This window comes from Gadus macrocephalus, chromosome 9 (genome assembly GCF_031168955.1).
Source record: "Gadus macrocephalus chromosome 9, ASM3116895v1".
NCBI lineage: Eukaryota > Metazoa > Chordata > Actinopteri > Gadiformes > Gadidae > Gadus > Gadus macrocephalus.
In genome coordinates, this window is record NC_082390.1 from 2,261,991 (window position 1) to 2,289,316 (window position 27,326).

General features: G+C 44.4%; 4 protein-coding genes across 6 annotated transcripts in view; 3 read left to right on the plus strand and 1 right to left on the minus strand.

Moving 5' to 3' along the window:
- Nucleotides 1–74: 74 nt before the first annotated feature.
- LOC132464045 (uncharacterized) lies at nt 75–15,485 on the minus strand. Of its 2 annotated transcripts, none has more exons than XM_060060209.1 (21): nt 14,890–15,485; nt 13,821–13,906; nt 13,384–13,524; nt 11,739–11,810; nt 11,535–11,606; nt 11,404–11,439; nt 11,163–11,237; nt 10,002–10,040; nt 9,038–9,173; nt 8,486–8,565; nt 8,214–8,336; nt 7,779–7,838; nt 7,175–7,279; nt 6,343–6,441; nt 5,800–5,922; nt 5,417–5,624; nt 2,879–5,244; nt 2,696–2,756; nt 2,378–2,520; nt 750–820; nt 75–637 (listed from the first exon to the last, which is right to left on the minus strand). In XM_060060209.1, the coding sequence occupies exons 2-21, from the start codon at nt 13,854–13,856 to the stop codon at nt 460–462; spliced, it is 4,224 nt and encodes a 1,407-aa protein (XP_059916192.1). In that variant the 5' UTR covers nt 13,857–13,906; nt 14,890–15,485; the 3' UTR covers nt 75–459. The 2 variants fall into 2 exon arrangements, with proteins under 2 accessions (XP_059916192.1, XP_059916194.1); XM_060060211.1 differs by having other exon boundaries at nt 750–810; nt 2,374–2,520.
- Nucleotides 15,420–20,453, plus strand: LOC132464049 (DEP domain-containing protein 7-like). Of its 2 annotated transcripts, none has more exons than XM_060060216.1 (12): nt 15,420–15,556; nt 15,800–15,985; nt 16,209–16,350; nt 16,545–16,637; nt 16,824–16,966; nt 17,161–17,365; nt 17,525–17,676; nt 17,874–17,999; nt 18,334–18,476; nt 18,722–18,847; nt 19,914–19,989; nt 20,075–20,453. In XM_060060216.1, the coding sequence occupies exons 1-12, from the start codon at nt 15,490–15,492 to the stop codon at nt 20,278–20,280; spliced, it is 1,665 nt and encodes a 554-aa protein (XP_059916199.1). In that variant the 5' UTR covers nt 15,420–15,489; the 3' UTR covers nt 20,281–20,453. The 2 variants fall into 2 exon arrangements, with proteins under 2 accessions (XP_059916199.1, XP_059916200.1); XM_060060217.1 differs by having other exon boundaries at nt 15,800–15,976.
- A 105-nt stretch (nt 20,454–20,558) lies between these two features.
- tcp11l1 (t-complex 11, testis-specific-like 1) lies at nt 20,559–26,209 on the plus strand. Its single transcript, XM_060060218.1, has 10 exons — nt 20,559–20,848; nt 21,119–21,283; nt 21,457–21,589; nt 21,710–21,830; nt 22,112–22,332; nt 23,249–23,385; nt 23,477–23,652; nt 24,393–24,574; nt 25,134–25,306; nt 25,454–26,209. The coding sequence occupies exons 2-10, from the start codon at nt 21,142–21,144 to the stop codon at nt 25,669–25,671; spliced, it is 1,503 nt and encodes a 500-aa protein (XP_059916201.1). The 5' UTR covers nt 20,559–20,848; nt 21,119–21,141; the 3' UTR covers nt 25,672–26,209.
- Nucleotides 26,210–26,546: 337 nt separating this feature from the next.
- The window catches only part of LOC132464046 (homeodomain-interacting protein kinase 3-like), a 30,565-nt gene continuing 29,785 nt past the window's right edge, over nt 26,547–27,326 (plus strand). The window contains exon 1 of the mRNA XM_060060212.1: nt 26,547–26,914. The gene's annotated coding sequence lies outside the window, so the exon portion shown is untranslated. The remainder of the gene's footprint in view (nt 26,915–27,326) is intronic.

Genomic DNA, 27,326 nt, shown 5'->3' on the forward strand with positions numbered 1-27,326 from the left:
TAGGAAGATAACACAATGATAATAATTATAATCATAACATTCTAAATATATTATTTTTTATTAAACATTTGATTGTGAACATGTGCATTTACTTTGTGCATATGCTTTGAAATGAAACATCTGAACAATAATGATAACTGAAATCTGAATTACCGTATAATGATAAATGAACAGCTGAAAGATAACCCCATATGACTGGCCATGGAACTACAACAGTATCTTTAAGTGAGTAAGAACTACCACAGTATCTTTAAGTGAGTAAGAACTACAATAGTATCTTTAAGAGAGGATGAACTACCACAGTATCTTTAAATGAGGATGAACTACAACAGTATCTTTAGATGATAAGAACTACCACAGTATCTTTAAATGAGGATGAACTACAATAGTATCTTTAAATGAGGATGAACTACAACAGTATCTTTAGATGGGTGAGCCATGTCAGGCATTTAGGAGATTTCAATGTTCGGTTCGTCGTCTTTTGGCCAGGCGTAGCCTGTCTGTCGAGAGGAACTGTTCGATTCTGGAGATCTGGGCTCGGAGAGAGGATTGTTGGTTCTCCGGGGAGCTTGGAGGAAACAAGTCTAATCCGGCAATGGAACCAGTGCCAGGACCAGGAGCGGCGCTCGTAGTGGACCTGTAGGGACGGCCAGCATAGTTCACGGTCTGATTCAGTCCCTAGAAAACCCTTTAAAGACCTCTGGACGGTGTTAATAAGGACGACCATGGCGAGGGAAAAAGGAACTCACCCATGTCCACTCTCCATCGGGGCAGAGGTAGGGAGGAGTTGGAAGCTCAATGACAGCGGACCTCTGTCTTCCTTTATTAAAGTAAACACAAAGCATCCGTACACGAGCTTACAATAAAGTGTTGAAAGTAAAACGAAAAAAGGGAAAATTTTCTCTCACCGTGAACTCTCGGTGTCCATTCATAATGGCGGCGAGTTTATGAAATACCAGAAAATCAGTTATCATTTGGACAAGTATTGGTGGTGACTGATGTGAGCGAGAAGCTGTCCCGTCCCGCGGCCTCACAGTCAGACTACGTGGAAAGAAACATTGCGGGCCTTCATTTGCTTTTCCTAAGCTTTCCAACCAGGTTTCTGTCTCCCTTAATTGCCAGCAGCTGGATCCTATAAAGCGCACAGTGACAGTTTTGTGGTGATGGTAACAAAAGAGAGTGTGTGTATGTGTGTAGGGGATGGAGATAGATAGAGAGCGATGGATAGAGATAGAGGGAGAGAGAGAGAGAGAGTGAGAAAAGGTTACAGAAGAAAGAGGGCTAGAGAGAGGGAAATGTGGGACAGTGGATGAATTCAGCAGGAAAAGGAGAGATATAGATGATGAAGTGAGCGAGGGGGAGAGAGAGGGGTGATGAGGGAGCTGGCTAAAGAGTGAGTGGGTGAGAGTCGAGAGGTAACAAAGATTCATTAGTGGGCCTCGTCGCCGACAGCCCATCCATTCTGTATGTGGTAATGGGACGCGTCTCTTTGCTGAGCTCACGGTCAATATGGCCTTTCATTCCACACTTTCGCTCCACGTCATTACAAATTGACGGTCAAATGTTATTCAAAAAATAGTTAGCTAAACAAACCATGTTCAGATGAAGACTAAGTGCTTTGGTACCCTTTAAAACAAACCACACTGAGGTTCAATTCTTTGTAGATATGCTTTGCCCTTTGGATCTGTTTCTGTTATGCAATGTTAACATCAACGTTGAGCAACTATTTCGGGATGAGTTTACAGATTTATCGGTCATCCTACTTCTCACACATTTCACAAAGTAACCTCTATTTCGTTGGACAGCCAGGACAAAACCATACGATCCACAGATGGCTGCTTTCATTATCCACAAGGGATCAGTTGCTCTATTCGGTGGCCTTTGCTGGAATCTTAAAACCTCAAAATAGTGTTGGGGTTCACCCTAAGCAACATACATGCCTGGTACACACACATCCCCTGATCCGTTCTGGCACACAGTGACGTATGATGGAAGTGACCCTCACAGTGCTGCCGGAGCTGGAGGCGAGGCTGAAGTGCTATGTGAAGCTACCCCCAGCCTTATTAAAAGGTCATTCCCTGCAGTACTGCCTCCTCCGGGGACCGCTGACTTAAGACCGAACAGTGTATCTATTACCTGCTGTTTAGCATCGAGTCGTATCAGAACAACGTCCTGTCTGCCTCGGGAGGTCGGAGTACGTTAACCATGCCGCCGCATTCACTCCTCATGAAGCGATGAATAATACGTGTTCTCCCGTATGTATGTACCGATGTCGTCCAGTCTGTTTGGTAGGACGTTTGCGGGCGAGACTCTCTTTTGTGTCTTGAGTATATATATACAGGCTCCTAGCTAGCCCTGAGCTGGTGGTTGGACTTACGGCGTCTTCTGCCGCTGTGGCTCTGAAGGCCTGTCTGATGGCCTTCCAGTCCCCGCGCTGGTCCCTCTTCTGAGGGGACCGAGGCCGCGAGGCACTGGGAGCACCAGGAAGACTGGAGGCTGTGGCTGCAGCTGTCGCAGGCACTAAAGGGAGAGGACAATGTGCCATGAAGCAGGACAACGTTAACAGTATTGTGGATATGTTGACCGTTAACATTGCCACAATCACAATCAAGTGCCCCAGTCGATCCATTAAAGCGTGTTTGGATTAGTAGTTGTAGTTGTAGAACTAAAACCTCCTCTTGTTGGATAAACCTACCTCTGTTCTGGTTGACATTGATGGCAGTGGATGAAAGAAACTGAGGAAGTCCAGCGGATCCCTGCAATAGTGAGTGAAGAAACGTACAAAGATCAAAGGTCATCATCAAAATAATAAACAAATACACAAAAATACAAATTAATTTAGAACTGGCAACTATGATAGAAGAGCTAAAGGGTTTACTTTTTTGGTCTGAAAACTGGTCCATTCAAATGAAGAGCGGAATTTCTTGTTGCCGCAATGAACGGAATGGTCAAGGATGTGTGCATCTACAGAACCATCTCTAGAGCCATGGGTCTTTGGTGGGGCTTGGATGGTCGACTCGTGATTTGGACGGTCGGCTGGCTTCAAGACACGCTCGGCTGGGGCATCATCTACCTCCTGGGTCGGGGCTGCTTCAGCCCCTCTGACCTGCCGCGGCGGCTCAGATTCTCCAGCTGTCGTGTTTACATCGAAGTTGGCCTCTTTGGTGTCTTCGTTCTGCAGGGCTGAGCACGGCACTGCAGGTAGGGCTGGAAGTGGGTCCACAATGACCACTTTACTCAGGTCGGCAGGAGATGCCTCACGTTTGGTTTCATCTTTAACATCAGCTGGGGACCGCACTGGGATCTGGTTGCCCCTTCTCTCAGAGGAACTCAACTCCTCGGACGTTGATTCCACGTAACTATTCTCCTTATTTGGAGGGTGTGTTTCAACCACTCTGGTCCCGGTGAGACTCTCTTCATTCTCAGGTTCGTCAAATCTCCCTGAAATCTCCCTGTCGGTCTTGGAATGGTCATCAACATTACCAATATTATTCTTGACCATGTCCTGAGCCTCTGAACATTCCTGATAGATGGTAGAATCGGACAGAGGGTAGTCTGGTAACGTGGAACTTAATGGAAAACAGCACATTGTTGGTTGATTCCCATGCTCTGGTGGGACATCAACAGGGTGTGCACTCTCTTTCAAACTGGTTTCCCAGTCAGAAGCTGTGCCTGACTCCACATCACAGGAGTGGTGTGGACCCGCATTGGGGGCCTCACTGTCTGTCGTCAGGTTGCTTGTGTAAGCACGGATCCCGCTGACCTCCAGAGGGGGGGGAGGGGCCGGGGGCCGGGAGGCGATCAGCGGGGGCTCGGTGCGCTCCGGAGGGTCGATGCCCTGCAGCGCATCGCTGAGCTCTCCGTCTCTCTGCGCCTTATCGCCTGACGTCACCCGCCCTATCTCTGTTCCTGGGCTGCGTGCCAACGATCCTAATCCCTCGGCTTCTACGTCCCGCCTCTCCTCCTCCTCTTGTCCAGCTTTCGTCCTGTCTGTCTCCTCTCCGTCTTCCAGCACTGCGTCTCGGGTTTCCACGGCGTCCTCCGTCAATCGCTCTCCAGCGTCCTCTGGGCCCGAGCTGTGAATGCCTGGTCTGCTGCATCCATCTTCCCTGTTGCCACTGAGTCCTTCCCGGTGTTCCCTGGTCCCCTCACCCTGTAAAGCGCTGGGTCCTTCCCGGTGTTCCCTGGTCCCCTCAGCCTGTAAAGCGCTGGGTCCTTCCCGGTGTTCCCTGGTCCCCTCAGCCTGTAAAGCGCTGGGTCCTTCCCGGTGTTCCCTGGTCCCCTCAGCCTGTAAAGCGCTGGGTCCTTCCCGGTGTTCCCTGGTCCCCTCCGCCTGTAAAGCACAGGGTCCTTCCCGGTGTTCCCTGGTCCCCTCAGCCTGTAAAGCGCTGGGTCCTTCCCGGTGTTCCCTGGTCCCCTCAGCCTGTAAAGCGCTGGGTCCTTCCCGGTGTTCCCTGGTCCCCTCAGCCTGTAAAGCGCTGGGTCCTTCCCGGTGTTCCCTGGTCCCCTCAGCCTGTAAAGCGCTGGGTCCTTCCCGGTGTTCCCTGGTCCCCTCAGCCTGTAAAGCGCTGGGTCCTTCCCGGTGTTCCCTGGTCCCCTCAGCCTGTAAAGCGTTGAGTCCTTCCCGGTGTTCCCTGGTCCCCTCCGCCTGTAAAGCGCTGGGTCCTTCCCGGTGTTCCCTGGTCCCCTCCGCCTGTAAAGCGCTGGGTCCTTCCCGGTGTTCCCTGGTCCCCTCAGCCTGTAAAGCGCTGGGTCCTTCCCGGTGTTCCCTGGTCCCCTCAGCCTGTAAAGCGCTGGGTCCTTCCCGGTGTTCCCTGGTCAACTCAGCCTGTAAAGCGCTGGGTCCTTCCCGGTGTTCCCTGGTCCCCTCAGCCTGTAAAGCGCTGGCTTCTTGCTCACTTGGTTGTCTTTCCCGTGCAGTTAGCATGTCTCCTACAAGGTCTGCGTCATCATAAACAGACCTGTTCTCAGGGCCTGATATAAAGCTTTTGAGATTTTTCGGAAGACCCACGTCTGACAAACAGACGTTATTATCAATCACATCTGCAAGCGGCGCAGGATCACATTCATGTGTGAGAGGACGGGGGGCCTCTGTGCTTAGGCTGTCTGTCTGGCTGTCTCCTAGCCCGTGAAGGCTGTCCTGGCCAACAAGATTCCTTGTGGCCACCGGGGTGGCAACAAGACAGTTAGGGATCCTTGATTCAAAAGGCTGCAGTGATGGATGGTAACGTGAGCCCTCTTGTCCTGAACCAGGAACATAAGAAGAAGACAGCTAGTTAGCATGATCCCATAAAATAGCTTTTTTTAGCCAATGGGGCTGGATGAACAATTACGCTATAACATTTCTGAAATGAACCACTTGTTTTCTTATCTCTGTGTCTGTTTCACGGTCTGTGTTTAGATTGAGCTGGCTGACCTCTCATTGCTCTGGTGGCAGCTAACTCATCTGAGACCACAACAGAGTCTGGGTCTCCAGTCTGGGAAGGGACACAGCCTCCCTCACTGCCCAGGCGAGGCAGCTCTGAGCCAGGGCTTGATTCAAGAAGAGAACCAGGCCCTGTGCGGCCCTCCACTGCGCGGCAGAGTGGCGTGGTGATATCGTGGGCTTTACCATCTTCTGCTATCTACATGAGGAAAAACAAACAGCTGCATACTTCTGATGCACTCATGACGTTTTCCACTGTTAGACCAACAGAACAAGACATATTTAGTAATTGAGCCTACTATGGTTGGGTATATCTATTCGTTTTTTCCTTGCTTCGACACAACATGTCTGTGTGGATTCATAGGTGTATTTACTTCCGGTCCAGGAGACGTCTGTGAACTCCGCCCGGACTGCTCTCGATAGAGCCGGTCGTACGTGGCCCTCATTGATCCATGATCCCGCTGCTCTCTCTCAAGACTCTCCAGCAGTACAGCCCTCTGTTACACAACACAAACACTCACCTGACAAGGCATCACACAACACAACCTTAACAACAAACACAAGAACTCTACACAGACGTTTATAAATGTTTACACAAATTTTGGTTAGGTTTAGCTCAGGAGGTAGAGCAGTTGACTTGTGACCGGAAGGTTGCTAGTTCGATCCCCAGCTCCTCCTAGCTCAGTGTCGATGTGTCCCTGAGCGAAACACTTAACCCTAACTGCTCCTGACGAGCTGGCTGTCGCCCGTGCGTGGTTGACTCTGCCGTCGGTGTGTCAACGTGTGTATATTAACCGATGTAAGTCGCTTTGGATAAAAGCGTCCGCTAACTGCCCGAATTGTAATTGTAAATTACTTCATCCTCCTAGAACAAGGAGATAGGTGATAGTGTAGTGCAGTGGTGGAGTGCTGAGGACCTCCTTCTCCCAGAGGGTCCTGCTGGTGGCGTGGTCCTCGGTGACAGCGGCCGCCGCGACGCCCAGCGCCCGCGTCGCCTCGTGGTCCCGCTTAAGGGCCTGCAGTAAAAATTAACCGCCCAGTGGATTTTTAATGCAATGCTAAATTTTTATGCGTTTTCCGTAACCCGGGCAGAGGGTCCGAAACAGGGCGCAGAGACAGAGGCAGCGGGACGGTCTGCACTCGCTATTACAAATCAAACGGCTTGGTGTCACGACGATAATAACGATTTTAATAAATGAAGGGATTGGGTGAATTAAAATGAGACTGGGGTGAGGAGAGGAGAAGGGGACAGTGAGGTATGTGGCTGTAAACCAGAGGAAAGATAATAACTTTGATTCAGCTGTGGACCAGGACTGTGTGCTAATGTGCATAGCATGATATACAATGCTATTCTTCACATTTATGGTGAAGGAATGACACTCATCATTTATCCTGTCTGTGTGTAAATTCCCTGCGTAATCATTTAAGCAGGACCTGAAAAATCCTGTTGTGGGTTTTATAGAGACGGGTAGAGTCCAATAAATGCGTCTGTTGGTTTAGCTATAAGCCAATATTGCAGGGGGTAGGTTTAAAACTAGATGGTCATTTTTCTAATAAGATCAACAATGTAATAAAAAGGTTGACGTTTTGGGATGCATATTTGTATCTAATTTCCTCTGAAAACCCTTTGAGATTTTAAACCATCTACAGAAGAAGTTTGTTTTTAGGGATTTGATTTGGCGGTGAACCCTCTCCCAGAATCGTCTCCCATCTTAATGTGCTTTAAGCCATGAGCCTTGGAAACAGTACCTGGTGCTGCTCTGTGAGCAGGTGTAGCTCCGTCTCCAGTCTGGTCAGGGCTGACGTCTGGCACTGCAACAGCTGCTGGGCCACCTGCAGAGACCTCATCAGCTCCTAGCACACACACACGCACGCACACACACACGCACGCACACACACACGCACACACGCACACACACACACACGCACACACACACGCACGCACACACACACGCACACACGCACACACACACGCACGCACACACACACGCACGCACACACACACGCACACACGCACACAGACAAACACACACACACACGCACACACACACACACACACACACACACACACACACACACACACACACACACACACACACACACACACACACACACACACACACACACACACGCACACACACACACACACACACACACACACACACACACAAACACACACACACACAAATAATTCAAGGCAAATCGTCTGGACTATGCGCTTAGTACTAGATTACGTTACAACAAATTTGGATTAGCAATTGAAATGAAGGCATCTACCATTATGCACGGTTAATATGCAGAAGATATGCATTGACACAGTTGATTTACTACAATCATACGTGTTCCTCTTCACCTGCTTGTCTGCTCGTTCTGATGCATTTTCCTCCTTCAGTTTTCTGTTCCTTTCTGTCTCCTAAAAAGAGTCAAAGAAAATGTTTCAGACTGGTGAGACCGATACTCTGTGGAACAACTTTGTAAATGAATTGGTAGAGCATGGCCTCAACAATATAAGGTTTCTGTTTAGGGGCTGGATAGTGAAGTAGTGGCTAGTGTTGCCCTCCTGGCTCAAGATGCTGATCCCCCAGCTGTGACACGTCTCTGAATTCACTGTAAGTTGCTTTAGTTAAAAGCATCTCCCAAATAACTAGTAAGGTGGGTAATCGCGTTACTGTGGTGGTTCTGTTCATTCAACGGTATTCATGTTAAACGGGTGTGAGAAAATGTGTCAGAGCTCCCCTGTTCCATTATTGCACGACAGGGTTTCATTGCGGTGCCTCCGTGTGTTTACCATCAGCAGGCGTTGCTGCAGCCGGTCTGCATGCTGCTCTTTGGCTGTGAGACGGCTGCTCCCTGGGTCGAACATGGACGACACCTGAACCTTGATGAGCTTGCCGTTTGTGTCCTCCAACTCCTGGCAAGACAAAAACTCATTCAAAAATGTGTTTTCAAAGAAAACTATTATGAAATGATGTTTAACAAATCATATCATTCAAAGCAGTTATTTTTAGATGTCTGAAGAATGAGTGGAAGCTAATTTCTTGATGGATCTCTCTCACACACCTGCATGAAGGAGTTGATAGTTGATTCATGCTTTTCATTTATGGATGTTAGTTTCTTGTTCATTCTCATGGCCTCATCAACTGGTAGAAACAACCAACAATCATTTTTGGTAAGTATATATTGAACAAGGAATATTTACAAATACATCTAATCATAATTACCTATATTTTAGAAGATATAAGCCTATTGTAAACTGAAGTCAGTATTGTGCATTGCATTTTGTAAAATGTATTGGCTTTTTTACGTTTAACAAATGATGCAAACTGTGACACAGACAAACCCATATTCTTGAAATTAGCAGCAAAGAAAACCCTTTCACTTAAATAAATACGGATAGCAGGGTTGAGAGAAAACAGATATCTGTGTTTTAATTACATGGTATCATCATTGCAAATGACTTTGAGTACCTGGTAATGTCTCATCCATCTGCTGCTGACACATTATGACATTTACAAAGGCCTGCTGCTACAACATGTACACTACACACAAGTGTTGCATACATAATCGCGTTGGATCGATTGATTTAAAGGCATTTATCGACCCACTGGTTACCATCTCTCTCCAGTCTGCTATGGGCCTGCTTGACGGCGGCACACAGCCTGGAGAGAATCCCGAAGCGGTTCTCCACCTCCCGGAGCTGCCTCAGGTGGCTGTCCTTCGACCTGCTCTGCAAGGCCAGCTTCTGCTCCTGGCAGAGGGGAAGGATGGACAAAACCACCCCAACACCCCAAGACTGTCGTTAGGACGGCTGCAATTATGACTGTTATACCAATACATATGAATAATGATATCATTCGATATGAATAAATGGCACGTCGTCGGCTACTGAACAACAAGCAGAATTGACCTTGAAAAAAAACCCACAGGGAGAATAATCTTACTCTGTTGCAACTGAGCCAGATTGGTTCTTTAAAGGAGGAAAGCAAGCTCCAAAAGAAACTTTCTTTGTAGTTTGTTCAATAAACCGGCTCGTAATCTTACCAATTTTCCTTTGAAGCACACAGAAAGGGGAGGAAGCGGGCGGTAGCACACAGCAGTAGTGAAAACAGCTTCAGTGAGTGAGACCCCACTTACTCAGCCCACGCCTCAACACACTTGATCGCCCCTCAAACTGCCATTATGTTGTTCCTAGGCTTGTATCAACTGTACTTTTATTTTCTCTTTCTCCCTCGCTCTCTCTTCCTCTATCTCTCTCTCTCTCTGTCTCGTTTCACTAATAACTCTCTTTCACCATCGTCCCCGACTCGCTCCCGCGCTCACCTTTGCTATCTCCGTCTGACTCCCACTTCCGCACTTGAAGGGTAGGGTAAACCGAGCTAGGCTCAGTTATAAAATATTTTAATCGAGATATTTCCCCTGCTGCGCTGGCGGCTCAAGTGTCGCACACTCCCCTTTGTGTAACTCCTGATGAGCTGCCTCCCCCAGGCTCCTGCCCCGTGCCCCCCCTCCCTTTCATTCTTTCACTCCCACCTGCCCTCTGTCAACAATTTGTATAATTAGAAAATCCTTTCCTTACCAGCTCGCTTGATTTCTTCTCAAAACTGTACGAGGACAGCTGTAAAACAGCAGTAAAACAAAGTTACCTTATTGTTTGACCCCAGCATCACAGTGAAACCTGGAGGGTGGGCAAGCCAAGTCCAAAATATGAAATGTGTTTAATGCGTCCATTCTGAGACTACACATCCATTGATTACTGATTTTGCAACCATTACCAACAGAGGCCACTGATGTTAAAAAAATGATGTATGCAGGACCAAACCTTTGCATTTAAAGGATGATATTTTTATATCCTAATTGGATCTACTGATGATGTCAAATCTATTCAACACGTTGTACATCGATGTTTGGAGACAGAGATCCTATACAGCTGTACAACTGTATTTAAACTGACTGAAGATATCAAAACCTTATAAAAGAGTAAATTAGGGAGATTTGACTGTAATGTGAGCTTCATATATGAATATACAACCTCAAAGCGAGATCATTTCAGAAAACTATTTGAGATAAATAATCAATGACAATATTAAGATTGCACTATTATACGTTGATTACACATGCACATTGTAAAGCAATCTTGTATATCTTGAAGTAGACAGCAATTAAATGGCTTTAATGGCCGGCCACTTATTGGTAAAGAGAATTAAAAGCCTTAACGTAAGGCAATCCACCAGAGCGTGTCATGACAATGAACACAATCAGTTCTTAATTTAACCAAACACCGCCGTGAGGGTCTCCCAGATAGGATATCAAAGCCCCGCTCTATTGTCTCAATAAGGCAGCTGGGCTGTTAAAGTGCATCGGAGCGTGCGTATGGTAGTATATCACCGCCGCACCGCCGACAGCCTGACACGGTGAGGCCCGCAGCCTGAGACGGTGGTGGGCCGACCCTCTCACTCCCAGCAGGACCCTCTCACACCCTGAACCCTGGCTCTACGGTTAGCGCTGCTAGTAAGATGCAAGGTGGCAGCATATCTACTACAAGAGCGGAACCTTTTTTTTTCTCATTTTGTAAAGATGATCAAGATACTCTTATTTAAAAAAGCAAATTAAAATATACATCATTGTGGACAAAGACCTGACCAAAACACATAGGGGATCAAGCAGCAGAGACTAGCAGAATTTGTCCTTAAAGGGCACAACGTGTGTGCACGTTCAACTGTCCTTGAGTTAACAGTACCTGGAGTGCCTTCAGGTCCTCTTTCAAGCCGTTGATGGCATTGTCTTTTGACTGGGTGTTAAGTTGGTGTATTCCCTACAGCAAGACATTAGTATGGGTAGCATTGGCATAATACATAACATAAAGTGAAAAACGATTATACAACTAGATCGCTAAATGTTAATTGTATCTGACTGAAAATACCCAAATACAATTAAATGCTGTATGAGATATGGTTGATTAATTTCAAATGTATTTATACCTTTTCCTCCTCAATGAGTATCATTTTCCCCTGAAACTTAAGCAGAGGGCAACACGGGATTCACAAGGTTATTCCCCATTCCCAAAATGTAAAAGGTATGTTTGGTTTAGATAAACAAAGTTCAGGCCAACCTGTTTTTTAAAGTTGGCAAGGGCCTCTGTGTGCTGCTTTATCATCGTTTCAAGCTGATGTTGTAAAGCTTCCTGCCAAACAAGAGCATTCTGAATAACTACAAAAGCTGAGGGGGTTTATGACCAGTTTGTTTTATATTTCATTACATCGTTTAAGCGTGAAACCTGAGTATGCTGATCATCCTAGACTAGAGCTAGCCCTACCTTCTGCCACTCAAGCTCCTGCTTCTCCAGAACCAGCTTATTGATCTGTTGTCCAAAGCGTATCTCTGCATCCTAACACAGACCCAGAAAGACCCAGAAAGATGAGTGGACCCATCCATAACCGAAACATAGCATGGTGTGCACATCAGTGGGATGCAGAGGTAACCACTCAATAACGAGACCCAAATGAAAACCCGTATGTAGTTGGTACTGGACTTTGTGGATAGTTTCACTAGTTCCAGCCTCTTCATATTTTCTAGAGGCATCCAGATGAAGGTGACCATTAAAAGGGAGGGGATATTTGTGTAGGGCCATCCCCATCCTCCCTCTTCCTATGACCAAGGGATGTAAAAGTCAATTGCTTTCTATATCCATGGGACTTTTTATGTGTATGTGGGAGCTGGTAAGCACGTTGAGTTTATTTTATAAGATTACTCGGCTACGAAAAAGGATGAAGTGATGACGCATTTATTATTTTTAAAGCTGTTGGATTTAATTATTATTCCAATTAGCATGTGTGCGTGTCCGTGTGCATATTTTGGTCGTATATAGACCGATACAAATAACAATAAGAATTAAACAGGAAAGAACTGTTTTGCTGCAGGAACAGCATGTTGATACTTGCTATAGTATTTAAACACACTGTTTGTAAATTCATAACAGAGGAAAAAAAATTAATTTGTACCAGACATTCTATTAAATATCTGAAAAAACTTTTTTTATGAATGGATGGCTTTAAGATTATTATTAATTTGCTAGCTTGACATTATAAATATATAATAAAGTATTGCTTCATATAATGTTTACAGTTGGAAACACGTATTTTCTCACATTATTATTTCTACCGAAGCCGAAAAAACAGTTACCACTCAATAAAAGGGCCCCACCCATATCAGAAAATAAAAAAGGAAAACAAACACGCTGGAATTTGACCTGCTGGGGAATATCCGGGACTTGATCGGGACATCCTTTTGCCTGCTAACCTCTCCCCCCTAGAAGGACTCAACTACAAACTGCTGCTTCTGATAATCGCAGTGCCTGAGGAGTCTCACGCTGACTTAATGCGGTCCTGTCGGAGTAGGGTTTTAATGTTGTATACGTGCAATAGGAAACACGGCCATAACAATAAAAAGGAGAATGGCGACATATGGTTACTTTTGCTCCTCTACACTTTTAGTACAGGCTGTTGGGGGCGACACGCTGAATGTGTTTGCTGTAGGGTAAAAGCTCATTTGTTGTCTTTTGGTCACACATTTCTTTTCAGCATGTATTTTTTGGTCGGAGCCCAAACTGCGTGTGTGACCCCGATCATAATACAATGTGCTTCTATTCCAGCCGGCTCTTATCACAGGCAGGGGCCTTCACGTGCTGATACTGGCCCCCACCTTGTTCCCTCTTGCAGCATGGAAATAACCCTTTGTCTCCAAAGGCTATGCCAAATGTGTTGCACACTTATTAATATTAAGGTGATCATCATCATGATATGATGCAGTGTAATAACTGACATTTCCGATAATCAGAGTTACAACATATTATTATTAATTGTATTGGTTTGATGACTTGACGATATTGATTCCTTGAAAATATGGGCTTTTTGTGGCTCCCCAAAGCCATTTCAAATACTGCCAAGGACATTTTATCCTACCCTTCGAATCTGCAGCTCCTCGACCGCCTCGAGAAGGCAGGTTTTAAACTCCAGCACTTGAAGAGAGAAGGCTCCTCCACTTTCCACTTGACAAGGGACGTAGGAGACAGACAGTTCCTGCTCCAAGTTCTCCTGTCTTATCTATGGAGGGAAAAGAGTCATTCATCTAATTCGGCTGACTATGTCCTAACTCAGTTCAATCTAAACCATTTAGAGAAGTACACATAAAGGTAAGCCAGAGACTGATGACTTGAGCAAAACAGCTGCTCATGTTCCAAACCATACAAACCCCATAAATGATACCCATAAATTGGTCACGGTTAACCAGTCAAACAATGCAAACAAATGTCAATGAACCAAAAAACATCACACAGAAAAATGATATGATAACAGTGTGACTCTCTTCCTACTTTTCAAGGTCTGTGTAACAAACTTACAGTGGTGTGGGGAGGGTGTTCCTCGGTGAGATCCATGGAGGTGTTTATCGGTTGACCAAACGTCCTGGTGGGCCTCGACCCCCCCCCTGTTAATCAAGACAGCAAAGTAATTATGTCAGAAAAGGTTAATAGAATGGGCTGTTTAATAAGCATTAATGTTCCGCTTTCCACCTTCCATGCACATAATTAGTTCCTCACCTGTAATTTCTAACACAATAATATTTCATCAGAAATAATAGGCTATTACATTAAAACCCTGTAATGTTTCCCAGTTGCTGCAATTCCACTTAATGGCTTTGAAATGACCATTAAGTTGGGGTTCTTCTTAGTTCGACGCCAAAGCCATCTTAAGTTCGAATGAACCTGCCCTTGACACTAATAGGGGTCATAACAATAACACTCCTCTGACAAATTTTTTCTGCCCATTGCTTTTCAAATTATATAAGTTATTTGGTTTGACCTGTGGGTTGCTATGTTTGTGCCTGTTACTATCTAGGCGGTCCCATCCCCACCAACTGACTGACATACAACCCTGGCCTGCTTGAATACACACAGAAAAAACACACACATTGTGATTGACTGGTAAAGGGGGAGGTCTTCACTAGCCAATGATCTCTTAATAGAATGGAGCTTATTCTCCCATTTAACTTGTGTTGACATCAATCACGGAGGGGGGATTCAATGATCCCTGCTAGATTTGGACACTATTGTAAAAGGACAGTGGGGCCCCAGGCGTTAAGGGGAGGAGATATGTGAATGTGTGTTCGTCCATCTTTACAGCAAGTTTATGCACGTTTTGCCCGTGTATGCGTGTGTGTGTGTGTGTGTGTGTGTGTGTGTGAGTGAGGAGTGTGTCCGTTTTATTTACATTTCCTACGATCCAGTTGAGCAGATATTAACCACTTTCTTCTGAACCATTGACATTTTAAATGAGAGCTATTGATTAAATGTGGAGTTATAGGGCTATATCCTGCTAGCTTGTTATTCAGAATCGAATTGAGTTTCATTTTTAATAGCGTTTATGTACAAGATAGGAATTTATATTTTAGAAGACAAAAACAATACTTACTAAATGATACGAGCCAGTTAGGTAACCTTTGCGTTCGTCGAGAGTCAAAGAGTGAACTGTGAATTGTAACGGATGTCTTAGTAGCTTAGTAGCCTAGTGTATACTCCCTTTTTAACACTATAAGGTGTTATATCATGGAAGACACCGGTGAATGGTTATAATTTGTGCCGTTATATTAATTATATTACTATTTTATTACTAGAAAAGTAAGGCGACGCCGACATGTTTCATCAATGTTTTCGTTTCCAACTTTCTAAATCTCAAATACTGTAATATGCTGCACGAGCGACGGTGGACACTAGAGTACAGAACACATTGGAACGATATTCAGACTAGGTTTTTAATATTGACCATGACGAATAAATAACAGTAGTCAGCCCTTTGTAGTATGACTTTGTATACGGTCTATATGAGCAAGACCCAATGATGTGTATTGTAATAAGAGCGAGGGTCAGTCAGAGCGTTTTTCTACTCAATGAAGAAACACGTTCTTTGCTGATTGGCGCCATCTAGCGGTGTGTAAGCACACATCTATCTTGATGAATATAATATAAACACTGGGTGTGCTCAACTAGCTAATTGCTTTGACCTGGGCGAAACATGGCCACAATCAAGGAGAGACTTGCGGCTCTAAATCTTGCAGAAAAACTCTTTGTGCGTCCCCCGGGTAAGACTGTATCTTAACTGAAACGTATTGCCATGTGTCCACATGATCCATGAACAGACCATATGATCATTTTTTATTTAAAGTGGCCTCTTCATTAGCCTATATGCTAATTCTGAAGATTTAAAGCTGACAGCAAGTACACAGCAAGGATAATCTTGGTTGACTGCATTTCTTGAACTTCATATTGCATTTCTTCAGTCTATGTAAATGAAGTTAAAGTGGGATTCTTTTATATCCTTTCAGCTCAGGGCGGGATTTGTAGGAACTACCAGTCTTTGTCCTCTTGGAGTGGACTTATAGCCCATCTCAAGGCATCAGTAAAGGTGAAGCGTCGTCGAGTCTATATTAAGTCCCATGGCGACTGTTTCTTGGGGTCTGACGCAGTGGACGTCGTGGCAGACCACCTGTCCCATATCAAAGGTCTGGAAGGTGTGTGTACTGCGCATGTTTTTACAAATGTTCCCAACTACACACACAAAATAATGAGCTTATGTTACAATACTCAGAATACATCAGTAAAACATGGTACACACAGGATTTTCATGTGTAGAACGAATGCTGTAGTTTTCCAGAGCAGAGTCTACCTATATTATTTACAGTTCAAATAGGTCAGCTTTCTAGTGACTATCCTCTCTACTGGGCATCACTACAGGTGCTACCGTGTCCAGGGAAAAGGTAGTGGTGGTCTGCCAGGCACTGCTGGACTGCCATGTGTTTGAGGCTGTGGGGACCAAAGTCTTTGGGAAAGACAAGAACCTGGATAGGTTCAACGACTGCAGCAATGCTCTCTACAAGTGAGTCATTGCCCAGCAAACTATTGGTGGTTCAAAAAGGCTTCGTTTGCGGATATTTCCACCGTTTTCTGGAAGAATAATAATAGTGTTTTGGTGATCAGACTTGTCTCCGTTACATTTTCTACTTTCCTACCGGGATGGCAAGAGTCCTCCTGCTAGTTGGAATACAAAATAACTCCAATACTCTCCTCCAGGTTCCTCCTGCATACTCCCTCAGTTGATGAATTGGATAGGGGCGTCCTCAGTCATGGTGTCCAGAAGTATTTCTGCACTGATGCATCCGATGGGTATTTAATATTGTTAAGTTTTTTTGTATTGTTATGTTGAAAGCCAAATGGACGTGCACTTCAAACACCAATATAAATACTGCGTAGGTTCAGTGCTTCGGAAAATAATCTAGTTTGTCTGTTCATTTAGAGCTTGTATCATTTTAGTAAATTATGCATAAATGTATACATTTTGTTTGTTTGTAGGCAGGAATCACTGAAGTTGCCAGGGGATACAAAACCCCCAGAGACACTCCCCGATGCCAACAGATTCCAGGCAGTAATTGAGACAGACAAACTGAGTTTGAGTCCCAGTAGACTACAGACTGACACAGTGTTACCACAAACATGTAAGCTGCACATCTTATCTTTGGGTATGCCTTGTGATGTATCACAAACTATTTTGATGTGTCGGCCTTGCAAAGGATTTGGAGACCACGTCTGCTTGGAGGGAAAGTGAAGTTTTCAGTATTTTGTTCCTGTAATACATGATGGCTATTTTAAACCCTTTTTTCGCTCTTAATTCTGGCCTCTGCCTCTGCAGTGGTGAATGAAGTGTGGCAGGAGCAGACCACAGTACGGCTGCTTAAGCTGGTAGACCTCCCCCTGCTGGACGGGGTGCTCCAGTGCAGCCTGAACCAAGATTCCCACTTCACTGCACCACGTCCACTGGCTCACTGCAACCCAGACCTCATCTACAGCAACCAAAACCTAGACCGACAGATCCTCCAGGCCTTCAAAGAATTCAAGTACATTTTGGGCGTCTTCTGAACTGCACTTAGATTTTTTTTGCTTCGTCTTAGCTCAATCTACTTATGCTCATTTTAGTTTTTATTCTGTAATGAAGTTACATTTAAGGAACTAAAGACGAATGGATTCTCTGAAGGTGTGTGTATTGACTCTCTCAGTGAGGACGAGTGGCTTTGTGCGGCTTTGGGTTGTCTGGACCTGCTCCCCGACAAGGCGGTCATGGAACTGAGCAGAACGATCCCCAACTACTTCCGACAGGAAGAAGACAGTCAGGACTACATGGTGGTGGACCGCATCGCTCCAGAAGAAGGCAAGTGTCCCTGAACCCACCATTCAGGAATTTATATTTATTTTGTTGTTTTTCATCCAGCAGCTATTGAAACGGCACATTCCGTTCTTTGCTTGTTTCCATTCAGTTTGTAGTCAAAACGAAAAGAGCTACATTCAATAAAAAAAATACGACAGAGTGTTGCTGAAGGTGTGATGACCGTTGTGTGTTCTCCCCAGGTGGCTTGAGCGAGTGTCAGCTACTTGTCTATGGGATCCTGGTCAAACACTACAGCCTTACAGACATGCTTCCCCTGCTGCCGGGGAACATGACAGATGTTTATGCAGCCATCATTGACCTCCTGGGTGAGACCTGGGACAGATAACTATTCACTTCTTGTTGAGGGGAATAACAAGAGCCATTAGGTATCTTCAATTGGTGAAAAAGTCATCTACGATCGTTGCTTATAGAACACTAAAACTGTCAAAGTGCATCATTAGTGTTTGGGTATTTACATTTTTCAAATCTGTATGCAAGATTAAGGGATTTTAAATGTAGTCAAACAAGCAGGTACAGGAACTGAAGGAGGTTAAAGTGAGCCAAAGAGAACTGTCCACTCAACTAAAGTCCACAACTCTTCCCGCACCATTCCTCGACTACTTCCGCCGTCCTTGCTGCTCTCCATTCTCACTTGCCTAGTCAATGCCAAGCTGGACAAGGCACTGGAGGCTTTACAACTGTGCCTCAAGTTACTGCCCACTAGCTGCAGAGAGGAGCTTCGCAGGCTGCTGACCTTCATGTCCCTGGCTGCTGACCCACAGGGGATAAGACTGGACAAGGAGGTGAGACCCCCAGCAACAGTCTTTGTGCATTCTCTTGGGAAAAAGTATCTGAAGATCGCTGCATCTTGGTCTTACAAAAAAAATAAAAAAAATAAATTATATATATATATATATATATATATATATATATATATATATGCAAAATATAGTTTTTGTTTTTGTCCTGTTCTACACAGGTCATGCAGACCTAAATGTTATAAAAAGACACCGGTGTTTGATGGTCTGATATTCTGGTGCATGTGTAGATGGAGAACCGCCTGGCAGTGAGGAGGTCCTTCTCACGGGCACTCCTCCACAGTAAGACTCTCTCCAAGGAGCAGGAGGAGCTCATGGTGGCCTTCATGCTCAGCAACACACGGGACATCTTCAGGGTTAGTTAAAGGAGCATTTCACCGGTGGAGGCATGAATATGTATTGAAATTGGGTCCTAAATGTAGTCGAATAATAAAATAAAATTCTAATTTGGTGCCGTCTTGACCGAGAAAAGGCAGAAAGTGACTTTTTGGCGCTTTTGGATTGAAGACAACAACTCCCACCATGCTTCACGATGCACAGCTTTGCTGGCCACTCCCGCTGATCTAGATCAGCGGGAGTGATTACACCTAATGCTTGTAGTCTTACGAGAATCCTCCCCTCTTACACTTCCTATTTACTTCTATGCAAAAATCGTCATATTGCGTCATCTTATACAGGAAGTGTTGGAGATCGATATGGATCTCTCCAGTCTCTCCAGAAAATAAGGGAATGATGCACGACCATTCAAAAATATGAGTGGGTTTCTAACGATACAAAGCTTAATGGAAATGGGTGAAGTTTCCCTTTAAGTATTAATCTCTGATCTAGCAGTCTTGCTATGCTACAGCAGAACTTTGAGGAGAGACTGCACCAAAGCTGAGCAGGACAATAGATCCTTAAAGGGCTGGAGCTACCCATTGCTTCGTTGTGGGTGTATTTCCACAGTCTCCGTCTACACTTTGATGTTTGAATCCTTTACAGACTCTTTTGTTTAGCATTTTACTGCTGCTGGCTGTGTTTGTGTGCAGGGTTAAATCCCCGCCTCCAGCAACATAATGGGTCAAAACAAATATGAGGCAAAAGAAAGTGAAACACTGATTTATATTGTCTGCTGTCAGACTTTAGCTGTGAATCTGATTTGTGAGACTAGTTGAATGTTAATTTGGAATCCTTTGGATCCATCTGAAGGTATACTAAACCTAGACTTTTCTATTCAACCCAAATATCTTGGCCAAAATGTATTTTTATGCCACTTTTACTACTATGACTTGGTGTCTAAACTGATTCCAGAAAGATCCTGTATCTCCTGAAACTAAAATCCGATTTTAGTCATCAATTCGAAATGATCAAGTAAATTGAGTGTTTTTATTAAGATTTTGATAATTTAATTGTTTCTCTTATTTTTTTTTATGTCCACATCAGATACCAGGGGCCCTGCACAAAGCAGTGAGCGACAAACTGGCAAGCCTTGTGCACAGGAACCATCCGGATGTCACAGGTAATTAACGTCTGTGTAGCACATGAGAATGCTATGGATAATCCTGTAAATGCCCTGTCATTTACTGTTTTGTTTGTCACCCCAGGTTCCACCTTCTGTCAGCAGGATTTCCGGGACAATGCGCACGTTAGAGACGTAACCCAAGGGGAGTTGAGGGCTTTGCTAAGCAACATACATCTGGACCCCAAGATTTCAGACAGAAAGAAGAGGAGGTTGCTCAGGCAGTTTTACCAGGCTCACCCTGAGGTGTTTGATCAGTATTTTGGTGATTCTGCCCTTAGCATGCTGTGATATGTGAACCCTGGCGCTATCTACAGCTGTAGATGCAAACGTTGCTAGAGTTGTGGAAAGGTTTCAATCCATTTAGGCTTGTGTTGGAAAATGTATGGACGTTTTTTTTTTGTGTGTGCCTATGCCATATGTATTTGAAATCAAATGAGCAATAAATAAAATCTAATAGTTGTTCAGCAAATTTTTATGCTAAAATATTTTATTTGAGCCAAAACCTTGATTACTAAGGAAGGGCTTGGCACTGACGTCATTCGTGCCTCATCCTTACCGGAAGAGCTAACGATTGTCAACTCTAGCAATGCGTTTCTCGTAGCGGTTCAGAGTAATGACTAACTAAATACAAAGGAAACGCGAACCTGACCTGATTGGAACGGAATTTGACCAGATGAGGACAATATATTACCTAATTTATCTTCAACTTGGTGTCCGGCATTGATATCGGGCAATCGCATTGCGCAAGTATTAGTTTTATTTACCAGTTAAGCCTACTGCTGTTCTGTCCAATACAACAGTGGGTCATTTGAGGACAAGCCAACTCCAGTATCTCAACAAGGGGGAGGAAAACGAGGTTGGTCAAATAAGTGCGCAATAATGGTGGCTGCCATACACCCCGTAATGGTCTGTTGTGATGTCATCCTGAGGATTTGGACCAAACTGCTCTGTACTCTGATTTGCACTGCTTTCCAAAAATATACTGGACTGTTTAATATCCGAATCCCCGTTATAAACAGTATTATTGTAACCATATTCAAGCTAAAGTTATGGCCTTGTTTACAGAGTAGCTTACATAATTTGACTTATGCGTCGGCTCTGCTTTCTAAATAAATGATTACCCCAGGCGGTTGCATCTCAATCTGAACCATGCCGAAGGACTTGGACCAACCGGGACAGGAGGGAAACGATAAGTCGAGGGAGGAGAGGACACCGGACCTTTCGGAGGAAACGGGAAGAGGGAGAGCAGGGGTGAATATTCCCAGTCCACGAAGAGGGAACACGCCACAAGGTGAGTTCTGGCATAGAATTGTTGAAATGATAAACAAATGATTTTCTTCTAGGACTTCTTCAATCAAGCAGAATGTTTGCATGAGGATGAACTGAAAGTTTTCGAATTGTATTACATGGTGGTTTCTCCGTTTATATTTGGTTTGGATACATTTTCTCCTCTCTGCTCTCCAGCCAGCCCGCCCAGGTTCGTCTCAGTAGGGGAGTTGATGGAGACGGCCAAGGGAGTCTCCAACATGGCTCTAGCACACGAGATGGTGGTGAACAAAGAATTTGTGATGAAACCTATAGAACTCCCCGAGGGAAGGTAAGGTCGATTTACTGATTGTGTGTTTGTGAAAATGTGCAAATATATTTAAGTCTTGCCTTGATTAACTGCGTAATGTATTCTTATTTACTATTGAGATTTCTGTCCTCCTTTTTCTAGTTTTGAGCGGAGGGTGAAAGATATAATGCACCAAGCTTTCTGGGACTACTTGGAGTCTCAGTTGAATGAAGATCCCCCATCATACATTAATGCTATCAAGATGCTATCTGACATCAAAGAGGTGAGAAACAAAAGCAAGCGGTATTCTCTTCAGTCTGACAAACCTTCAAGGATGTACTCTGGATCGATCTTATGATAGAATGTTTATCAGAATGTAAAAAGAAATACATACACATGGACATTTAAGACAATCTTTTTTCCATTGTAATTCAGTTAGACTATTACACTTGCTATCACTATCACGTTGTCTATAATGTATTGTGATGGTATTATATAATGTCTGAATGGTATTGTATAATCCAGATAATATTGACAGATAACAACGATTGTAACCCCATCCAGGCCCTGCTGTCCTTCTTGATGCCCAGCCATGACCGCCTGCGCTCCAGCATCGAGGAGGTTCTGGACCTCCCTCTCATCCAGCAGCAGGCTGAGAACGGGGCCCTGGACATGGGTCGGCTGGCTAAGTTCATAGTGGGGACCATGGGGTCGCTGTGTGCACCCTGCAGAGATGGGGAAATCAGGAAGCTGCACGATGCAACTGAATTGGTGCCTCTGCTTAAGTAAGTGAATCAAAGACAAGGGAGCTTGGGGTACCTCATCATCCTTTTTTTTTTTTCTGCAGTTCAAGTCAATGCTTGGAGTATTAACAGTGATCCGCTAAAGGACAGCGCCAGTCCGGGTGATAAAGCCATAATAACCTCTCCTTGCTTCACCATGTATATTCCAATATATTTGTTTGTTGTGCCGATTCTGCATTAGAGCATACAGTGAGCCTAATCAGAAGCATAAAGTGTAGCGGTAGCTCTTGTCTTTGGTCTTCGTGATAAGACAATGTTGTTTATAGAACTTGTATTGCGATTCACTGTTTTGTTTTCCAGCAGTTCAGACTAAAGGCTCTTCTCCAGAATCGGTTTAACAAAGTAGTTTTGACAAATGATATTGCTAACAGACATTTAAGTGATGCCAGGAGAGACCTGGTTTAATCACCAAGACAGGTACAGTCACTTTGTGAATCTAGTGAGGAAGTTACACGTGTATATTTGGCAGTTTTACCTGAAATGTGTGTTTGACTTTCCGTGTAAGCTGGTGGATGTTAAAAGCTTATGTTAATGGTGCTGTGATATGAAGGAGCTATAATTGGGGTGTAATATGTTAGACATCCAAAGCCAACAGTCAGCTATTTAGGGAAATTAGCTGAGAATATATTTCATGAGTTGACTTTGTGTAAACCGATTAAAATCGCAAACTGCTCCCGGGTCATTTCTGACTGAATCCCTCAGTCAAAAGTGTAGGGATGAACTCTTTTCTAACTTTCCCATTTCTGTTCTCTTTTTTTTTTTACAATTCCCCAAGTCTTACCTACAGCGCCTTTTCTTTTTAAATCTTACTATAATAACGAAAATAGCATTGTCTGATATCCTGTATCGGTCTAGTGGTCATCTTGCTAACCAACTCTTTCTTCTACCTCACTCCTAGAGCAATCGTTAAAGCTCTGGACCTAATGAAAATGGACATGGTGAACTTTACCCTTTCTACCCTCAAACCCCACTTGATGCAGCAGTCTGCAGAGTACGAGAGACAAAAGTTCACGGAGTTTCTGGAGAAACAACCTAGTGAGGATAGGCTAGGTTTCGTCAGGTTTCAAAAAAATAAAATACGATTGGTTGTGCGTGTTCTAATGATTTACTTCAACTTTACTTCCAGATGCCTTGGACTTCACTGAGAAGTGGCTTCGAGACGCAGCAGAAGATTTGCGAGAGAACGGGGCCAGTGCCTCGGCTGCAGCACTCTCCACTACTTCACTGCCGCCTCACAGTGTCCATAACCACGCCTTCTTACGGCTTCTCAAGTGGGACCATTCCTCAGATACCTTCCCAGAGGTTAGTACGCGTGCCCTGAACCACCATTCTCTTTTAATACAGGCCATGCGATAGCTGTATTGAATTTGCCACAAAAGAGGATTATAAAGGCACTCTTGGTGTTACCCTATACCATGTCCAAACTCCTACCTCCAAGAAATATTACAACATGGCCTTCCAGTTAGTTAATTGGTTAACTTCTCCCCACCTCACTCTCTTTAATTATATTAACAAGCCTTGCATCAGGTGTTCTAGGACACCAACAGGCCTGATAGAGTTCAGGCGTGGTGCCTGAATTCAGGCTTGAGCTCGGCCATGTATGTTGTCAAGAAAAGTGAAAATAGGTGAGTGGTGCCTTTTTAAAATGTCTAGTCAACACGTCAACCTGCCGGACCTCTTGATTGACATGTCTGCCACCAACTAGGCGTAGTCTATATAAGGAAGTCTTTTACCTTTGTATGTTTGCACTGAGGATGGTCTGAATGGGACTGAAAACGTTTTGCACACCACTTTGGGTAGCACTTTACACTTTTCTGCAATAAAAACGTATTGTTGCATCGGCTACATTCCGCTCCTTTTATTGTTGTCAAGAAAGGCAAATCTCTATGGTGTCTTCGAATGAATTTGACAATTTCAGGCACCGATAATTTCACTTCCTATCAGCCCTGCGTCAATGCACCCCTCGGGGCAAAATGATAGGAAAACACAAACGATAACATGACCACCGTCGACGTCTCCTTCCCATCTGGTGCGGCCCCCAGACCCTGATGCTGGACCAGGCTCGCTTCATGGAGATGCAGCAGGAGGCCGAGAGGCTTGTGCTGCTCTCCTCCCTGCTGCTCATCGTGTACACCACCACAGGAGACGCCATCTCCGGCCTGCCCGGCCTCATGGACAAACTGAAGACCACCCTCAACGCCATCATCATGGACATGCACACACCGTGAGTGCACACTAAAACAGGAAACCGTGTTCTGCGTATACACATGCTAAAAAAAGAAGAGGGTAAACACAGATTACAAGGGGGACATCTGAATCTCCAGACTAGCATACTGCATAGCAGACCAGTTTCCCAGATCCAAAAATTGCATTTCGACAGGAGGATGACCATCTTAACCATCAATGTTATTAATTACCACCCCATAATTTGACTAACAATGACAACGGGCAACTCATTAATAAAACATAACTGTGATTCTTTGCAATCACATCTGGACACATTTATCATACAGCACTGTTCATGGATGGATATGACTTGGTCGGTTTTGTAGCAGGTCTTTAATTACGTTTAATTACGTGTTCCATTAGCTTGTAGAACACCAAGTCCATACACTGTAGTTAGTCCGGAAACATGCTTCCTTTTGGCTCGCCCTTTTTAAAATCAGACCTTTTTTTTGTTCAAAAACAATGACGCATGATAGTAAGAGTGTACATGGTCTCCTCATCTCCATGGATGCAGTTGAATAAATAAGCGTGTGGTGTTTTGTACTTTCGGTTGCAAGGTCTTTTATTTTAGAGGAAACCTTGGCCTCCATTGGGGAGAAGCTGTGTGTGGAGCTGAGTCATTGTCTGAGCGAGCACGGCCATGGCCCCTACTCCCCTGAGCGCCAGGACATCCTCAAGGGACAGATCCTGGCCACTGCCCGCCCAGACAACACCATCCGTAAGGTGATGGGTAAGTACTGTCACTCAAACGTTATCTTACCCGTCTACTGAAGCCAACACCATACACTGTAACTGTGTAGGTCGTTGGATGACATACATGTTGAGTTTGGAGAGTCTTCAACCACAACAACAATGTTTTTCTTAAATTTGCACGCAGAGTCGCGCATCCAGAGCTACATGTTGGCCTCCCTGGAGTCCACTCAGCACCAGACCTCGCCCCCCCTGCCTGGAGGGCTGGCCCCGGTGGGCAAGGAGCTGAGTGAGCTCACCGTCCGCTTCAGTCGCCTGGTCAACTTCAACAAGTTGGTCTTCTCCCCGTTCTACCAGAAGCTTCTCCAGAGCGCCCTAATGCCAGCGGAGCACCCCGCACTGTGATGTGTAGTGGACGGCAGAAGGGTGCTTCAGAGGCCTCCCCCTGAACACCCGACTGCCTGGAATGTATGGTTAAAAACTATCACTAAAGAAAACACTCACCGGCTACCATCTTAAGTTGTACTGAAAAAAAGTGTTACTCTAAAGTTGTCATAATTGCTCAGAGACTATAGGCCTAAGTCTTCCTGTGAGTTAACCTTGAAAAGCCTTACCATTTATGAGTGTTAACACTATTTCATACAAGAATAAACTAGTCTTGTATTAGTGGAGACGGTTCCTGACCATAATTAATAAAAGACAAGCATTAAGTATTTTATTGCCAACACAAACCTTTTCTTCAAATAGTGATTAAATAGTTGAAAATATAGTTGAAAATATATGCCCAATAAAACATGATGCTAGTTATACTACATTTAACAAGCTGTTGCCTATCCCATTATTCAAAACCATGTAAAATGTACATGCATTGATGCATCAGACAGAAATATTGTCTTTAAATGTTATTCACCATGTGACATGTCAATAAAATTGTGTTCCCCAATTGTGTTGTAGTCGTCATTGGCAGGTTGTATGCAGAAAAGGCGATAGGAGGAACTGGAAACTAGATTCAATTTGTGTAATTCAATTTCAATATATTCATTACATTTTTTTATATCACAGAAGCTGAAATTTGTTTTATGATTTACATTTAATTACAATACATTTGTAATTAATTTACGAATAAATAATGTGTTGTGAATAAAATGCACTTTGTTATGTAATTTCCATTTAGACATTTAACAAGTTATTTCCACGTTAAGTTTTCAGTCTCGTCCTTATCTCTGGTTCTCTCGCCCTCCTCGCTTCCCCAGCCCTCCCCTTGCTTGCACTCTCACATTCCACACATGCGAAGAAGCCACAAGCAGAGAGCCAACCAGGCCAGCAACAGCTCCACAGCTACGCTTGCAGAGGCGTATTGACATGCAAAAGTTTCGAAACATCGATTTCTTGACCTAAGTTACGACGAGAGACATTGTTTGTTAAGCCGAAACCCATGGACAGGCCTCGGGTGATGGATGGATTATTTAATAGGTACTTATTTGCTATATTTTAAGCTTTAAATGTAACGACTCGCACCGTCTGGTCTCTTCTCGTTGGTGAACAAGATGGCAGCAGAAGCGTTGCAGGGTTTGGCTGTGGTGTGGAACCTCGCCGCTAGCATGGTGGCTGACGCTTTGGCTCATACTACACTAAATTTTTATTAAAGGTAAGCTTGCCAGAAATATATATTCAAGTCATGTTTTTCGGGTTGGGTTGATTGTATTGCTAGCTTCGGCTAGGTTGTTTTGGTAAGCTAGCAAACTTCAGTTTTCTCCCCGTTCCTCACACTGCCGTGTAGCCCTTCATGCTAACTGGTTAACATATGGTATCTTGCTGTAGAACTTCAACACCCACACAAAGTTTGTGCGTGTATTTATTGTCGTCGTATGATATGTGTATGGCAATTGTCTTGTATATTTGTTTGTTGGCAGAAGTAACTAACAAAAATTGTCATGACTTGGAACACGTAACGCATGCTGAACCAGCAGCCACTTGTAACATACGTTTCAACTGGTGTGTTGTGTTGATGGTATGACCCATATGTTTGTCGTCGCTTGAGCGATCCAGGCAGCTGATCT

Bases quoted from the DNA above. Each gene is read 5' to 3' on its own strand.
- LOC132464045 (XM_060060209.1), bottom strand. From the start codon at position 13,856: ATGGATCTCACCGAGGAACACCCTCCCCACACCACT. The intron at 11,607-11,738 runs GTAGGGCTAGCT...CTTGTTTGGCAG, and splicing joins AGGAGCTTGAGTGGCAGAAG to GAAGCTTTACAACATCAGCT. The intron at 11,238-11,403 runs GTATAAATACAT...GTCTTGCTGTAG, and splicing joins TACTCATTGAGGAGGAAAAG to GGAATACACCAACTTAACAC.
- LOC132464049 (XM_060060216.1), top strand. From the start codon at position 15,490: ATGGCCACAATCAAGGAGAGACTTGCGGCTCTAAATCTTGCAGAAAAA. The intron at 15,986-16,208 runs GTGTGTGTACTG...GCATCACTACAG, and splicing joins CCATATCAAAGGTCTGGAAG to GTGCTACCGTGTCCAGGGAA. The intron at 16,638-16,823 runs GTATTTAATATT...GTTTGTTTGTAG, and splicing joins TGCACTGATGCATCCGATGG to GCAGGAATCACTGAAGTTGC.
- tcp11l1 (XM_060060218.1), top strand. From the start codon at position 21,142: ATGCCGAAGGACTTGGACCAACCGGGACAGGAGGGAAACGATAAGTCG. The intron at 21,284-21,456 runs GTGAGTTCTGGC...TCTGCTCTCCAG, and splicing joins AAGAGGGAACACGCCACAAG to CCAGCCCGCCCAGGTTCGTC. The intron at 21,590-21,709 runs GTAAGGTCGATT...TCCTTTTTCTAG, and splicing joins ATAGAACTCCCCGAGGGAAG to TTTTGAGCGGAGGGTGAAAG.